General features: G+C 42.5%; 1 protein-coding gene across 1 annotated transcript in view; it reads left to right on the forward strand.

Annotated features, from left to right (window-relative positions):
• Positions 1–17571, forward strand: part of Gabrb2 (gamma-aminobutyric acid type A receptor subunit beta2) — a 110727-nt gene that overhangs the window by 32539 nt on the left and 60617 nt on the right. The window contains exon 4 of the mRNA XM_090321079.1: positions 6709–6929. Coding sequence (XP_090177205.1) covers positions 6709–6929 — 221 coding nt within the window. The remainder of the gene's footprint in view (positions 1–6708; positions 6930–17571) is intronic.

Here is a 17571-nt window from a genome sequence, read left to right on the forward strand (position 1 = left end):
GTCCAGGCTAATATTACTTCTAAGAGGCAGCTCATCACAGTGACCTTTCTGCCATCTTGGAGGCCAGTCGAGTGCAAACCTTGAGCTGATGCTCTTTGAAATGAATATTTATGTTCTCCAGCCATAGAGACATAGAAGAAGGAGGACACAGTGGAGAGGAGACATATCTGTCTTTTCCAAGGGCTCCATAATGAGCACCACCAAGTTGATGCATAAATTTATACATTGCACGGGTGACACTTCAAATCAATGTGCCATCCTTGAGTAAGGCACCTGTTGTGTGCTCAGGCACAGGGGCCTGTGTCTCGGCTGTCTGGCCTGAGTGAGCTGGAGTGTATCACAGGTGAGAACAAACTCTCAGTGGTATGTGCAGGAGATTAAACCATAATCCAGCGTTGCTGACAAGGTGGCTTCAGCTGTGCCTTTGCTGTGAAGGTTGCTCAGTTGTGCAAGATAAAAGGGAGAAACCAGACACAACTGTGCAGGCAGGAAGGATGGCTTTTAATTTTATGATGTCTGTTTCTACTTGGAGAGTCTGGGACCAGGCTTTTCTCTTTTTCTCTGCCAAGTGCCATCTGTCTTTCAAAGTTCAGTGTGGACCCATCTGTCTGTGACAACTTAGACTGCCTTTCACGGGTTACTTAAATGACCAACAATGAAAATAATTCCAGTAAGGTGATGTTCTGTCCCACCAGTTAGAATGATCTGGGATTCTTTTAGGTTCAGGTATGCCTTTTCTGCTCTCTACTACCTTCTCATTTCCATTCCCTTTATTCCTAGACAGCTTCCATTCAAATGATGCCCTGCTCCCAAAGGAAAAGTTCCAGGGTGTCAGGGAATGGGGAGAAGGTAGGTTGGGAGGGAACGAAGCCAGGTGGAGGGTGTCCTGGAGATGGATCTGCCTTTAAAGACACCTGCAGTTGGGTGTGTTTCCTCTCTAATCTTGGGTGGCTACAGAGTACTGTGGTCAGCACCTTGGAAGCTGTTTATGGAAAAGCAAATGAAGTTTGGAACCAGTGAAGACGTGCTTTTCCACGGGGCACGGTCAAACCAAAGACGGGTTTGCCTCTCCTCCACACCTTCAGTGTCTTCCGTACCTCCACTGATTTTGAGTCTTTCAAGTTACACAACAACAACAACAACAACAACAACAACAACAACAAAAAACAATTACGGTGTTCAATGTGAGAATTCACATGAAATCTACCCATGGACGAAAGTCACAGACAGAATATTTCTTACAATTCTGACCATCCCACAGTGCAGTGCCAGCTTTGCCAGGTAGAGATTTCTGTTTCTGGAAGTATCCAAGCAGAATTTGGGTTACCATCTGTCAGCAACTGAGGAGACTTGCTAATAGCAAGTGAAGTCAGAGAAAGAAAACAAATTCAAAAGAATCCTATCACATTGAACATTTTCCCGCATTTTCTCCTAAGTATTTTTATTTTACTAGTCAAAGCCAGAAATACACCTTTTTAAACTGTTACATTAACGAGGCTTCCTATTTTTCTGTTACAACAGTACTGGCTCTTCAGCCAAACTAATTATTTTTCAAATTTTTTCCCCAACATTGGGCATTCCCTAGTCTAAATTCTGCATCTAGGACTCTACCACAGGTGTGGAAGTTAATGTTTATCTCAGTGCCATTAACTTTCATCCCTTTCATTCTACCACAGGCTCACTAGAGAGCCCAGGTCAGACGTCCTTAGCTTGTATCTTCTTTCCTCCACCCAGTGTTGTAATGGTTGTAGTCACGTAAGCCTTTCATGTACTCATTTAGAATGATTGGGGGAGAAATCCTCTATTTGTCCTGGGATTGCACCGAGGAGCCTTGCCTCTGTGGAGCTCATAGGCTAACATGGGAATGAGAGCCACTTCCACTTTGGTGTATGACATAGAAATGGCAAAAACCCTAGGTAGCGTCTGCTGAAAAGGTGATCCCTCCCCAGGGCTTGGGGTATACTGAGGGCTGTGGAGTAAGTTCCACTCTGAGAACTGGGTTTCCTGTGGTGATTCAGGGATACAGGGCTGTCCCTGGCTCTTGGTCATTTGCTCCGGAGCCCAGCAAAGGAGAATGTGTACAGCGGGCCAACTCGTTCCCACATGATGAATTCTTACATCCACAATTCTCTTCTCGAAATGCATCAGATCCGATGCACATGAAGCTTGACAAGAGTCTTACCCGTATTTGATTAATTTCTCTCTCATGGATTAAAGCTAATCACGGTTAATACTAGATTTGGATGGAATAAACTATACTTTATTAGCATGCTTTGCTTTAGATGAGGCTAGATATTCTTCTTTGTTGAAAACAGGGAGGATTCTGAAGACAGTACTAAGCGGCACCGGTGTCATTGGCATTTAAAGTTTCACTTGAGGAAGTCAGGAATTTATTTCCATAGAAAGAATAGTTTTCTTTAGCATGACATGCTGGTACATTTCATAGCAGTTTCTTTATGGAAATAAGTACAGTTACTAGAGGAAAAAGTATTGGAAAGGAAATAAAAGAATGTATCATCAGTCTTCTTTACTATGGAGATATCTAATGTGTAACTCAATTCACTTAGTGCCATTGGTGTATGTTTCCAGGAAAAATAGATTTAATGAGCAAATTATTGCCCTTGAAACCCAAGCCCATAATTCATAACTGATATCTTGGAAGCCATATGTTTGATGATAGACATGGATTTTTTTAGGTCATTGACAATTTATGTAAGTTTTATATTTTTTCTCACATGTATCTGTTATGTTTAAATGAAGAATAAATCTGCTGGTTAAAACTGGAATTGATGGCCCTATTGTTTAGTGAATAATTATTTTCCCAGGATTTCCTTTTTAATATGTGACAGTGACAATCATTATCCTATTTACCATCCTCTAAACCCTGATGTCTCGAGGCACTGTTTAAATATTATTAAATGCACAAATGGCCCAGAGTTGGCCAGCGACACTTTCATTGATATCTGCTTCAACATAGTCTCCTAGTAAATGTGTTTTTCAATCAGTCGACCAAGTACAGAGAGTAATAAAACATGAAGTAATAAAGAAGTGCCACGAGTGCTATTGTGTTAAGGAATATTTTAAATCACTTGTTATCTAAAAGAAAGGTTTTAATGACCTCACGAATCTTACGGTATTTAAACTTTATCATAGCCAGGCATGGAGGTTCACACCTCCAATCCCGGCAGCTTGGGAGGTGGAGGCGGGGTAATGGCAAGTTCAAGACAAACATGGCAATGAGACCGTGTCTCCAAACAAAGCAGAGGAGGTGCAGGCATGGCCCGGTGGTGGAGTGCTTCCTCAGCATGTGCTCAGCCCTCACTCCACCCCTTGTATGACAGTGTTGCTCCTTCCACCACGTTTTTTCCATAACGTCCAAGCTTCTCCCTAGGGACTGGAAGATGGCCACTGGAGAGGAACTGCACTGTAGAGAAGGGAGACGACTGGGTGTACCGTTTACAAGGTGTGCAGATGTTGACCTAGAGCTTGCAGAAATCACTGCTTAGCCAGCTAAGCTTAGGCAAGTTCCTCACATCACAAGAAAGGTGGGCATAATCTCATTTTCCTTCATGGCCGAGTAATAGTCCATGGCATATATATGTATATGCCCTATAAAATCATCCATATATAATATGTTACATAAAATTTCTGTATACTATATATAATGCATGTTATACTAAACCATATACATATAAAATTCTATATAAGATATATAACACACATTTTCTTTATCATTGTTGGGCACCTTGGCTAATGTCATAGTTTATCGGAACAACAAATATAAATAAATAAATATAGATTATAGAGCAAATTTGACCAAATTCACTACATGCTTGATATAACTATCACAGTGATAGTCCTTTTGATAATTTATGCTAGTGAAAATTAAAATTAAAAGCAGTGAATACAAGCCCATATTATAACAAACATGCACTGTAGTCAGCCATCTTTATGGTCATCTTTTGAATCAAAAGGAATGTATATATCTCCTGTTAGATATATAATATTCTGGCTCTGTGTGTGTGTGTGTGCACGTGTGCGCGCACACATGTGCATACACAAGAATTCCTTTAAGAAGATAAGAGTGTAAACAAAAATAAAACAAATGGTGGTCTTTGGCCTCGCCTCTAATCCATGTATTAGTCTTTGCTTGCTAGCCTTCAAGTCGGTGATGGCACATTCTCCTTCTGGAGAAATCAGCTCTGGAGAGTTGACTTGCCCGATGTTAAGAATCAGCCGGCTTCAGTTGTGATTATTTCAGTCCTTCTTGCCCAGTTTGACGCGCATTGTGGGACAGTCAGAGTGGTTTATTTGGGATTTCCTGGTGTGAGGCAGCTTTCTGGTGTTCTCTTGGAAAGGGTCTACTTTCAAGTGGAAGTTCAGAAGATCCATCTCAGGTGGATGGCAGGACATCTCCTATCTGGTAACACTCTTCGTTTCTGGCAGTGCCATGATGGGTGATTTAGAAAAGAAAATGGATGTGACAGTTTGCAGGGCCCACAGAGACTGTTGGGCATTATATAGCAGACTGGCGAGAGTCGGTATGTAAGACAGAGTCTGGCCGCATCGCATCACCGTGTTTCAGCGCAGAAGAGAGCATAATTCCATGTGTCCAAACCTGTCTCCACTGATCGATAAACTCCAGCTGTTTCCACTACAGTCTGTTCTTAATCCTAAAGGAGCGAATCTTCAACCTTTAACAGAAATAATGATCACATTTTCCTTTTAAGCTCCCTGAATTCAAAAGATCACTCAGTTCATTTTCTTATCCACAATAAGATTTGTTAAGCCCTGTTCTTCAGTTATTTGTAACGGACATATGCAGAGAAATATATCCGATCCTTTCTCTGATTATAAAAATCCTGACTTCCAGGTTGTTGTGGTTGTTTTTATTCCAAATCAAAATGCTGTTTTAAGGACCCTTCTACAAAGTCTTTACTAAAGCAAAAATGTGGACATGCAGTCCAGAACTAAGTCTAAAATGACCCACAGCAGAGCATTCCACTGAAAAGTTACTGTATCTGCATTGGGACTGTTAATATGTAAAATCAGTATTAACAAATAATCAATTGAGTTGGTATTAATGTTAAAAATGTGAGACTCTACATTTGATTGTAAATTGAGAAGGCCCCACACTAACTTCTGAATGAAATCAAAATGTGTAGGTTCGGAAATCATCTAGTATTTTTTGTGAGTGATTACGGTTTTCTTATGAAAACTGCTCAATGTTTTTGTAGCAAGAAATAACTACCAGTCATGTTTGGAAATAACCTAACTAAATGAGGGTAGAGGCATCTCAACCACGCTGGAGAAAACTCAGAACTGCATGCTAGAGAAATGGTTAACTTATGGTAGTCATTTTTTCGGTTATTTTCTTTAAGCCCTGGATCGAGGCATTGTGGATTGATTTTAAATTAAAATTATAATTATCTTCCTGCAAATGAATATTTAGCCCTTCACTTAGTCCCTTCAGTAGAGGTGAGCCACAATTAGATTATACCCACAGGCCTCCGAGTGGATAACATGCGTCGTAATTGATATGTAAATATATCGCTCATCATTCATAGCTTCCGTAGTTTGTAAGTTGGATTTGAGCTACGCATTCAGATCTCATCATAGATTTCTCTCGAGGAGGTCGGGTGTGAGTTCAGATCTCTGTCATGAATCGAGTCACAGCACAGCCTCGCAGCGGAGGTGAGACACGGCAGACATGAGATGGAAAAGGCAGTGCCCATGTCATCCAGCCCTTGGTCCTGGAATGCTGAGGATGTGTTGACCACGTCCGTGTTAGTCAGGTAGCAGGGAAGCTGCCTGAGCTCCCGAGAAACGCCACCTCTGCCAGGAAGCCCACCTTGGTCTCACTGATTACCATGCTCTCATTTGCAGACTGTGGGAATTGCAACAAACCAATTAGCTGCTTTCTAAGCAGTTATCTTAAGGCTCCATTCTCTAATGAAGTGTAACATTCGGGAGGTTAATCCTCTCCCTATTCTGACTGCCCCCTCTTCTGTGAATCACTGCCGACTCCCTGACTGCCCCCCCTCCCCCGGTCTTTGCAGAGTCTCCTAGTTGGGATGTGTGCCTAAGACACAGGGACTTGAGCTCTTGACCTGGTCTCAGCACACTGAAAGTTCCTTAGAGAGACTTCTCTCCACCGTCACGTCTCACCTCCACTTGCTTCACAGAATCTGCTTTGTTCAATATTATTCTTATTGAATGAATGAATGCCTAAAATCATTGATTCCGCAGGCTAGCTCATCCCTTCAGTACACAGAACAAGTGCAAAGCCATTGTACTTCAAAGTTTCATAGAAAACAGTCTGGTGTCCTCCAATAAGAGAGTGTGTGTGTGTGTGTGTGTGTGTGTGTGTGTGTGTGTGTGTGTGTGTGTGTACATGTGTGCGCTCTCCTTTAGGAGACATCGTTGATTATTAAGCATTTTTTTCCTTGACTCATTTCTGCTTGGGAAGTATATGTATAATACAGGCAAACTGTTCACATCTAGATTCACGGTGCCTGTCACACTTATGTACATGACACGAAGTAAGTGCTCAGTGAGAGTGCCTGTAATAAATTGATACGCAGGTGGTGTATGTTCTTCGCATGTGGACACACACACACACACACACACACACACACACGCTACGGTGGAGTGCTTATGTCAGAAGTCCCCCACGGTGAATAACCATGGCTTTTCTCGCATCCACAGGACTACACCCTGACCATGTACTTCCAGCAGGCCTGGAGGGACAAACGGCTGTCCTATAATGTGATACCCTTGAACCTGACCTTGGACAACAGAGTGGCAGACCAGCTGTGGGTGCCCGACACCTACTTCCTGAACGACAAGAAGTCATTTGTTCACGGCGTGACGGTGAAGAACCGTATGATCCGGCTGCACCCCGACGGCACGGTGCTGTACGGCCTCAGGTCAGTAGTGTCCACCCTCCGGCCCGCCGCCGGCGGTGGGGTCCCTGTGCGGGGGGGGGGCCGTGGGTGTGGGGGAGGCCAGGCGCCCTCGCCAGCACCCAGGCTAAGCTTCCCCTGAATTCTGTCCAGGATCCGAAGCCCATCCTGACGCCGCTGTCTATAGAAATGACCCAGACCCGGAATTCTTCTCTAAAATGGGAAGAACACGGGGTCTCACGTTTGAGTATTCACACACGGCGGGTGCACTCCTTTACAAATTGCTCCAGAGCAGTCTGAGCCCCGTGGCTGGCCTCTGGGGACAGGACGTTCACGGCACCCTCAAACCCTCAGAGGAGCAGCCTGACTCGCAAATGAACACGGGCGCTTCCTCACGTTCACCCGTGGTGAATCTTTGCCCTCCTAGCTGGCCGCCTCCCTCCGGAAACTCTGTTGTGATGGGATGCTCCGGGGGTGGGCATGATTTTGTTTGAATAAGGCAGTTTCTTTTAAGTTTTATTTTAAATTAAAAGCACTGAATGGCTTCCTGAGAATAAATGAAGAAAAAGGGCCTGTATCTTATCCTGAGAATATTACAGCGTCAGGGGATTTTCTGTGTTATAACTTCTAAACGTGAGCGTTTCGGATAGTCTCTGGTCTGTGCTGCATTACCTGAGTGTAGTGAGGTCCTGATCGTGGTGGTATGCTGATGAAAACAGCATTGCTTGTCGAGGGAACACTTGAACTCGCCATGCACTCACGTCCTGCGCCTGTCCTGCTGTCTGCAGGTTCACTTTCTGTGGCTTTAGTTACCTAGGTCGGGTCAGCTGTGGTCTGAAAACATCAAGTAACAAGTTGTAGAAACCAACTGTAAGTTTTAAAATGTGTGCTATTTTGGCAGCCACGAAGCCGCCATCTTGGTTATCGTGTCAGCATCATGGTATCCCAGCCAAGGAGCCACTATTTTTTCTTAATGATAGCCTTCAAGTGCAGGAGGACTATGCTGTGGGTCTGTGTCAAGGAGAAACTATAAAGCTGCTGCTGCTTCAAGTGAAAAGGTGAATTCAGTTGACAGGAAAGCGAGCCAAGAGCTGAGAATGCTAACATCTAAATTGAGAATGAGCATTTCAGGAAGGTAAGAAGGTTAAAGCAATCGGTGCTGGCTCTGCTTGTTTTCCTCAACTGGGAAAGGTTGCCTCCACACTGTGATGAGCAGGCCACTGGAATGGAAGCAATCTTAAACACGGTCCAACCAGAAAGCCCGGGACTCTATGAGGAGCAGCCGAGGACCCCCAGGGCTGCCAGGATTCCTGCAGCAAGGTCAGGAATAGGTTTGAATAATGTTTTCGTCTTGAACAGTATTTATCTTCCCAACTATAGGGTTTGATTGTCTTATTCCATCCTAGCTTCTCTAACAAAAATGCCCCCTATAAACAGCGTTGTTTAGAAAGTGCGGAAATGCATTGTTCATGGTTTTGAAGGCTGCAGATTCCCCGGCAAAGCTGCCAGTGGGTTCTGTGCGTGCTGAGGAGCTGTGGCTCAACATGCAGAGCCCCTGGAGGAGCAGAAGGCAGCTTGCAGTGTGCTTGCCAAGGGTGCTGGTTCTGTTCTGGAGGGCTCCACCCCACAGTCCAGCCACTGCCCGAAAGGCCTTACCCTTAACATTATCCCGCTGGCACTGGCATCGTCACGAACTGGAAGTAAACATTCAGGCTGTATGTTCACCCGTGCTCTTGGCCTTAATAGATAACTCAGCCATCCTGTTTCATAGAAAGTTCAAAGATGTGTGCTATTGTACTCCCCTACTTAAAAGATTTCCATCAAGAGGTTTAGCTAGACCTGGGCAAGAGCTCTTTATTAACCCAGCCACACAAGGGGCAGTAAAGGATTTTCAGCTGACAAAGCAGAAGAGTTCCTGGCATTTTAGGAAGCAGATATTTTATGCAGATAAACTAGGTTGTATTTTCAAGTAACATTGACCCAGTGAGGAAGACTAAAAGGAAAAATGACTGGAGATGCAGCAGGAGCATGGGTACTAGAAGTCAAGTTATCATTTACTTACCATATCCTATTCATTCGATTCTGGACAGAGAAACAGGGGACTAGCATCTAGTCTGAAAAACTAGTGGTATATCTAATGACTCATATAAATCTTTTCTCAGTGACTATTCCAACTCTCAAAAGTCCTTTAACAGGGTGGTTTTGCTAATGTGGTGGTGTCACATTAGCAATTTAGGGGCAGTTACGCTGGTTTCTTTGGGAAAAAAAAAATCTCCCAATTCAAGAAAGCAGGACTAGTAGCTGTACATTCTGCTACACAAAAGAGCAGGCAAGCCGGGCCAAGTGGCTCAGGCCTGTTGTAATCGTATCTTTACTCAGTAGGCTGAGATCTGAAGATCACAATTCAAAGCAAGCTGGGGCAAAAAAAAAAAAAAAAAGAAACAACGTGCGACTCTTGTCTCCAATAAATTCCTCAGAAAAAGCCAGACGTAGCAACGTAGCTCAGCGGATAGAGCACTAACTTTGAGCACAGAGAGGCTCAGAAGAGTGCCCAGACCCAATTCAAGGCCCGGAACCAGAAAAAGGGAAACTGAAAAGAACAGTCAACCTGGAATGATTGGTGAATTGGTGATACTCATGTCCGTGAATGCAGCAATATGTTTTATTAGAATTGCAATCTAAATAGAAATTAGGCTGTACATTATTTATGCCAGTGTATTGGCATTACAAGAACATTATCATCTTCTAACTATTCAACCACCACAAAATAGCATCAGATTATCAAAAGGTACGCGTTTCTTCCTGAAGACTGAAACAATAGTTAAGAAACTTATCTCTAACCTTGCCATCAGAGATAACTATTACTCAAGCCTTGCTCTAAATACCCTTGCAACTCGTTTTGTTTTAAAATTACATATGTATGTATATATACCTGTATATATATATATATATATAATAGATACATAAAAGGTTTTGTTGAAAAGAGATTCATACTATGCACACTACTTTGTGGTCTGATTTTTCCAGCCATGGATATATATGAAAACACAGCTTCCGTGCTCACGAAACCTTGTTCACATTCATTCTTCAGCTGTTTCAGGTCACATTACTATGTCTTCCTAGCACAATATAAAGTAGGGTTATGACTTCGATGCGAGATGAAAAATGTTGCAAAGTGGAGGCGTGTTGCTTAGAATTTGCATGCAATATTTTATGAGACACAGACAAAGCTATGTGTGACCCAAATTCTAATTTTATAGTTGTTCTTTTGTGGTTGTAGTCTCTGTTGGCTGTAGAAATGGCTCGGCAGATGTTCTAATTCCGATCTTGTTAGGACAGTTCTGGAAAGAGTGGCTTCTTACTTGTAGCTGACCCCTCTAAATGTGACTGTTTGTCTTATTGTCTTGGGGGGGGTTGGACTGTGCAAATCTCTACACCTCCCATTTGTGTCATTAGATCACAGACATGTCGTTCCTCATGAAAAAAAGTTCATATTCTTCAAGAAGGGTTCAGCAGGAAGCAGATGGCAGCTCAGACACCTCCTGCTCTGTCTGTGTCATTGGGAAAATGGCAAAGGATAATGTTAGCCTGTAATGAATTTAGACAGACAGGATTTTATTCATTCCATCTTCTTTCTCGACTCTGATGTATTATAACTACAGGATAGGCCCGGAGTCATGCCAGACTGAAAGGTGGTCTATTAAACGTTAACGCGTCGGTTTGTAACTTGAGTTTCCTCATTGGGTTGAATTCATTTTCCTACAGATAATCAAGTGGTTGTCTTTTGTCAGGCAGAACAGAAGAGATTTTAGGAAGAACATTACTCTTACACAGAGGGTACGACCCAGACTCTCCAGTCTTCACCTCCCCTCCCTCCACCTCCTGTGTAGGGAAAATATTCATCCCAGGTGCTGGATGGAAAAGGCTTTATTTTCCAGAGCTGCAATTCAGTTCTGAAAAATACTTCTGTCCTGTCCTTTGGAGGTAATATTGTGATGAAAACTAAACGCACTTAGAGTAGTTTGTGACTCCTTTGGGTTCCCTTCTTACCATCACAGAGAGGGTCAACAGCACAGAGTGGGACCCGAAATTCCTGAAATCCCCACCCTGGGGAATGGTTCTGGATCCTCTTGTTGACACCCCTGCTGTTGGTAGGCCAGAAGTGGCACTGTGGCTTGCCTTGAGCACACAGAACAGGAACAGAGCTCTGGGCCTGAGTTCAAGCCCCAGGACCAGCAAAAGAAAAGAAAATAATGCAAAGAAGAAAAAGCAAGTTTGTCCCCTTTGTTTTTCCTGAATATTGTTGGCTCAACCAGTTCCAGCGTCACTGCCACTGGGAGGGGCTCTCACTCTCCTGTGTCACTGATTTCCTTAGGAAGAAGGTTTCTGTGGCTGTGTTTTTGGGGTGGAAAGTGGCCCCTGGGAGTGTGAATTTACAGCACGGGAGAAGTCACTTAAGTTCCCAAAGAGACGGGGCTTGTAGTGCAATCTGGAAAAACTGCAGGCGTGGCAGGACCACTGAAGAGGCGAGGAATAAGCAAAATATCTTCCAGTGGATGTTCACAATGTGTATGTGTAGATAGATAGATAGATAGATAGATAGATAGATAGATAGATAGATAGATGCATAGATGATAGAAAGATACATAGATAGATGTATGTGTGTGTATGAATATATATATATATATAGAGAGAGAGAGAGAGAGACAGAGAGAGACAGAGAGACAGAGAGACAGAGAGAGACAGAGACAGAGAGACAGAGAGAGACAGACATTTTACTCCCCCCCATTTTTTGATGCTTATTCTGGGGTTTGAACTCAGGACCCTGTCCTTGAGCTAGCACTCTACCACTTGAGTCACAACACCACTTTCAGCTTTCTCCTCATTAATTGGAAATAAGAGTCTGACAGATTTCCCTGTCTAAGATGGCTCTGAACCATGATCCTCAGATCTCAGCTTCCTGAGTATCTAGGATTACAAACCAGAGCCACCAGAGCTCGGCTTCCATTTGTCTTACATCAAAAGTGAATATTCCCCTACCTCACATGATTTTTCCCTCAGATGACAGAAATCATAATTCTTAATTCTGCCCCTATGCCTGATTATTGAGCAAGATGCCATAGAACACTGAAGAAAATCTGTAATTTTTGGAACAGGTTTTTTTTTATGGCCTTATTTCTCATAGAAAAGAAAAACCTATGTCAACTACTGCTACAATTTTTTTTATTGTAAAAAGATTTGGGTAAACGTGTTAGCTGTTTCAATTTTCCTAGTAGATGGTAGGGGGTGATTTCTAGCTTCTTCCTAACTCTTTATTTTGGAAGCTAAACCAGTATAATACGTTAATAACTCAAATTACATTGACCACATTATGAAATGCTCAGACTATTTTACTTCTCAGAAGTAGCTCATTATCTGTATTCTTATGGACAGAATAAAAAGCTCCAAAATGCTAAATGGCTATACATCCTTAGAGGAAGATACTAATTCCACATTGGATTGTTCTCAGTGGCCATTATGTAGAAAATAATTAGGACTTTATACTTCAGCAGCTGTGATAGGCTGACACCAAAGGCAAAAAAAAACCAACAACAGAAAAGACCAGAATAAAAACCGGGGCTCTTCTGGCCTCACTGCAGGTTCCATTCTGCAGTGTTAAGAAGTTGGGCTTGAGGACCCACTGCCTTGTTTCAAGTCCTCTACCTGGCGATACCCCATCTTCTGAGCTCCCCGCCCCAATCAGAGCTTTCTAGCACTCCCCTTGCAGGACTGTTGGGGGAAATTAAGTGGACAAATACTTGTAAACCATTTAGGAGAGTATTTAGTACCTAAGAAGTTGTCGGTGAAAACTGGTTACTGTTAAGAGCATATGCTTAACCTCGGGCTGTTGTGTTACCACTCCATTATGATAAATAGAGGATGTTTGGGGGCGAGAGGAAATGGTGAAAGAAAATCATTATGGACTCTCACCACGTCAGTGTTCAGGATATGTGAAAACAAATGAGGTAGACAGTTTTTGGGACTCAGAAACTCAGAATTAGTAGGGAAATGAGATATATAATAGAGAAATCAAGAGAAATAGGGTAAATGAAGAGCTGAACTCTAGAATCCAAAGCCTTTGGGTTGATTTTGCTAACTTTCTGTCTTTTTCTAACTAACTGCTATCCATCGAAGATAGTAAAACCTTTTAACTTGTAAGAATGTGGTCAGAACGGCCGGGAGTTTGGCCTAGTGGTTAAAGTGCTTGCCTGGCATGCATGAAGACCTGGGTTCGATTCCCTGGTACCACATACATAGAAAAAATAAAATTAAATTAAATTAAAAAAAGAATGTGGTCAGAAGTAATCGTCATTTCTTGCTTAAAAGAATGGGCACTGAGTCTTAGACAAGTTGAATATTTTGTTCAAAGTTAGCACAAATACATATATCAAAGCTAGAAACAAACTCCCCCCAAGTCTCTCTGAGTCCAGAACCTGAGTTCTTCATGTCTCAATGGACTTTGATTCGGCTAAAAAATCTGGTGTACACAATGAAATTCTATGCAGCTGTCAGAAAGAATGACATCGCCCCATTTATTAGGAAATGGAAGTAAGTGAAGTAAGCCAGACTCAAAGGAACATAGGCTCAATGGTTTCCCTCATTTGTCATAATCAATAGAAACCTTGGGCTCTCCTAGCAGAGATTTGCAATAGACAAAAACCTAGATACATAAGGTCATATAGTATGATGCTAAATGAAAGGACCTCTAGGATATAGAAACAAAAGCTATATAATGAGTGATTGTTGTCCTCAATGTACTATGTTATCTCTCATCTCTTTTGCTGTCGCTTGGTTATCTCATATTGTTACAGTATCTCACTTTGTTATCTGATATATTGGATATATTTGTATTTGGTTATTTGAAATTGGATAGGGAATGGGGGAAAACAAGTTGAGGGTTGGGGGTGGGTGGGAGGGAAATGGGGACCAAGACATGAGAAAGGGTATCAATGTATGTGAATTAATGCATGTTCTATCTGGTGAATGTAATGTAACCCTTTTATTAATTACAATAAAAATATATGAAAAATGTAACAAATAATATTTTAGATACTTATGAGATAGAATGTTATATATTTAATATATAATGATTAAATTAGTGCAATTAAAAAAAAGAATCTGATGTACAGATGGGAGGAAGTCAAAGAGCCTACTTAGGATTTTTATAGTCCAGTAGCTGTATGAATATTCATTTTGACCATCTAACTATTAGAGCTGTATCTGCAATCCTAAAAGGGAGCTGGAAGAAGTAGTTATCCTCATGTATGTTTAATGAAACAGACACCTTGTAGTTGGATGAATCATTGAATAATTAATTTATTCCTCAATCAATTTAATGAGCTCCTAAGTGACCATCTCTCGTTGCTGTAAGTGCGGGGTAGGAAGTACAAGAGTAAAGAAACCTCCAGAAGCTGGTACTGACTGAGATATTGAATGATGAATGCAAGAATTACTAATAGTGGTGAATTCCGTGCAAAAAAACAATTAAACAAATGGTCTGGTCAAGAGTTGCAGAGAATTGAGGCACAGCTCTACATTAGGAAGTGGCGTTTGACTGGAGATGGTATTTTTTAAAACCAGGTAGGCAGAGATCTGAGGATGATGCAACAGAGACACAGGGCTCTAAGGGTGGGACAGGGTCCGCTGCACTCTGGAAGATGAGGAGGTAATGCTACTCCACCCAGAACTTTCTAATCTCTCTTCCCTACCTATGAACAGTTTTACATTCTAAATAACTACACGGAGTAGTTCCTTGGTGTTCCGATCGAATTTCAGGTCTGTGAGTTCAAGGATCTATGGTCTCTTTCCCCTGTTTGTTTCTGAACACTTTGAACAGTGGCTCTTCCACAGAGGTTAGGTAAAAATGCAGTTGTGGAATGACTATATGAATGGATGCATGAATTGATGAGTGATGTGTTCCATTTTTACACAGAACATCCAGTCTCATACACAGGTTGAATGGAATCCATGTCTCAGCAGAGCTGATCCCAGATTCCAAATTTATTTATCACTGTACCTCTCTCATTGTGGGCAATGCATGCAAAATGGTGGCCAGTGGTAGCTTTGAGCATTGAGGTAAATTAAAAGGAAAATGAGGACCATAAAACCAAATTGATATCATTTAGAACACAGTTATCAAAGACTGTTTTAATGAAGTAAAACTAATGTCACTGTACTATATAATAGTGTTAGGCATTCCTCTTTATTGGAGTAGAAAACTACCTTGGTGTGGTCGGTGTGTTTGGAAGACAATATTAATTCATAACAGATGCTATGAAAGCATTTAGCAAACAAATAAAAAAGGGTCAGCTACTGTCTTGAAATCAGCTTAGCAAATTGGGACTTAAATGCAAATCGTAATTGATTCTGCAGAAATTTGCTCTGGTGTGGTATTCTGCCAGTTAGCCAGCCTACCATTTGTAATCATTGCAGTATTTTTAAAGATTCAGAGATGTCAAGGGAGAGAGTTATAAGAAGGTGGACTTCAGGTGACAGACATTATCTCCTCCCACAGACTGAGTGAGTGAGAAAACGCTTGAATGGAAAGTAGGAATTTTCAGACACACATCTCAGAAAGCCATAATGAAACCATTTCACTGTGGCTACATTTCAGGGGATGTTTGCTCTCATTTATGACAACTGAATATTAGGTGATTAAAAGATGCAGAGCTTCTATTGATTGCAGAACAAAGAAATTCTTTAATATAGGATCTACTCCCAAAGTTCTTTAGACTATTCTGCCTATGTGCGTGCGTGCCCACGCGCGCGCGTGCGCATGTGTGTGTGTGTGTGTGTGTGTGACACTCTCTAATTTGTGTCTGTATGGTAGGAAGCAGGCAGGAAGGGACTGAAGAGAAACACATGTTCCCAGAAGAGTATTTCTCCTGAGTCTTAAGTATTTGAACCCAATTGTCTGGGCACATGGTTTTACTTTTCCTCTGGGAAATTAGATAGGATACCAATATAAAACAGGCTGCTAATGTGATAATGAGAAACCCTGCATCCCATGTCTCTTCCTGAGCTAACATGGTAAGTGAAGGAAAGTATTTTTCACTGCCATGTCAATATGATTCGTTGGAAGTTAATTCACAGACTCTTCTCAAGTTCTTGAATGACTAATCAGACATTTCCCCAGATGGTGGAGGAGACACACCACTGGCCTGACCCTTCTTTGATACCATGTAGTGCCCTTGCTGGAGGCAGCCTGTGAAGGTGGCAAGATGGAGGGCCAGGGGACAGCAGTAGGGGTGGGGCGGGACCCTCAACCCTGTTGTGAAAATGCACGTGTATTAAGTTCTAGCCAGAAGACAGCTTGCACACAGAGAGACCAAGTTCTAAGGAGATGAATTAATAGACATTCTGATTCCAGAACTTTAAGTTCTGAAATCACTGAAGAAGCTAACTTAAGTTTGGGACCCTGAATTCCCTCTCCTGTCATTATTGATTTTATAGAGAAAATATCAGTTACCTTGGACAAGGAAAAGGCTAGAATTGTGAACCAATTTCCCTGTTGTATGATTTTTTTTACTTAGTTTGATACTCAGGCCTCTGTCTCCCTCCCCCTCCATCAGAAATGAGATATTTCTTTTGTCGTATTTAAAAATTCTGAAAAACAATTTACTACCATTCAGTGACAACCTTCCTCATCCTTGTGAAATTTCCATTTCTGTAGACTTGGATCAGGCTAAGACAAGCATGAAAGCAGATGGTTGCTGTAGCTGCCTGTGGTTGGAAGGGGTGGGGTGGAGTCTGTGTTCCAGGGGTGGCCAGCTGTTGTAGACCAGGTGAGGCGGAGGGGTTCCGCAGGAGAGCGCTCCTCATGTGAGCCCTGGCACCCTGCTCCCCACTGTGCCCTCTGATTTCTTATTTATTCTGCCCACTGTTCCGTGGTTTAAAAAGAAAAAGCCAAATAATCCAGAGAGATTTAGGGACACTCGACTTTTTGCCTCTTCTGGAGAGCCACCATCTGCACTAACAGATGGAGGAGCACGGCAGAGGGCTGGAGGAGGGAGCCAGTGGAATTACAAGGGCAGGGCAGGCCATGTGATGCCGGTGGTGGTTGTGGGGCCTCTTTCCATCTGACCCACCCTGGAACTGGGTGCCAAGTTGGTGCCACCATGGACCTCGAGGGCCCTCAGGACACCAAGACCTGGGGCAGGTAGAATGCTGGGCCCTGGACATGGAGACATTGCTCCCGGTCTCCGTGCGAGACTTCCAGGTCCCCTGAGACCTCCAGGTCCCCACAGAGGATGCCCAGTTAGTGTCCAGTAAGCTGCCCACAAGGTCACTGGCCAGCAGAACCAGTATCTTGATAACCCAATAAGATCAAGTTCTACCCATTATAATTCATCATTCTAAACGCACTCTCCACATGGACAGAAAACATAATAAACTCCTGCGCGGGATCCTTTTATTTACTTACATGTTTTCCACTCCTTCATGCACGCATTCAGTCATTGATTTTAGTCTGCATTTGCTGAGTGGTTATTTGGTGCCTGGCAGTGTAATAACTGTTTTACACACTTTCACTCTCAGGACTGGGTATTTTTCCACAAGAGGAAGATGGATGTGGAAAGGTTAAATGATGCATCTAAAGGCCACACAGCTGGTGAGGAAAGAACTGAGC

The sequence above is a fragment of the Megascapheus bottae genome, chromosome 29 (genome assembly GCF_031878675.1).
Source record: "Megascapheus bottae isolate mThoBot1 chromosome 29, mThoBot2.hap1, whole genome shotgun sequence".
NCBI lineage: Eukaryota > Metazoa > Chordata > Mammalia > Rodentia > Geomyidae > Megascapheus > Megascapheus bottae.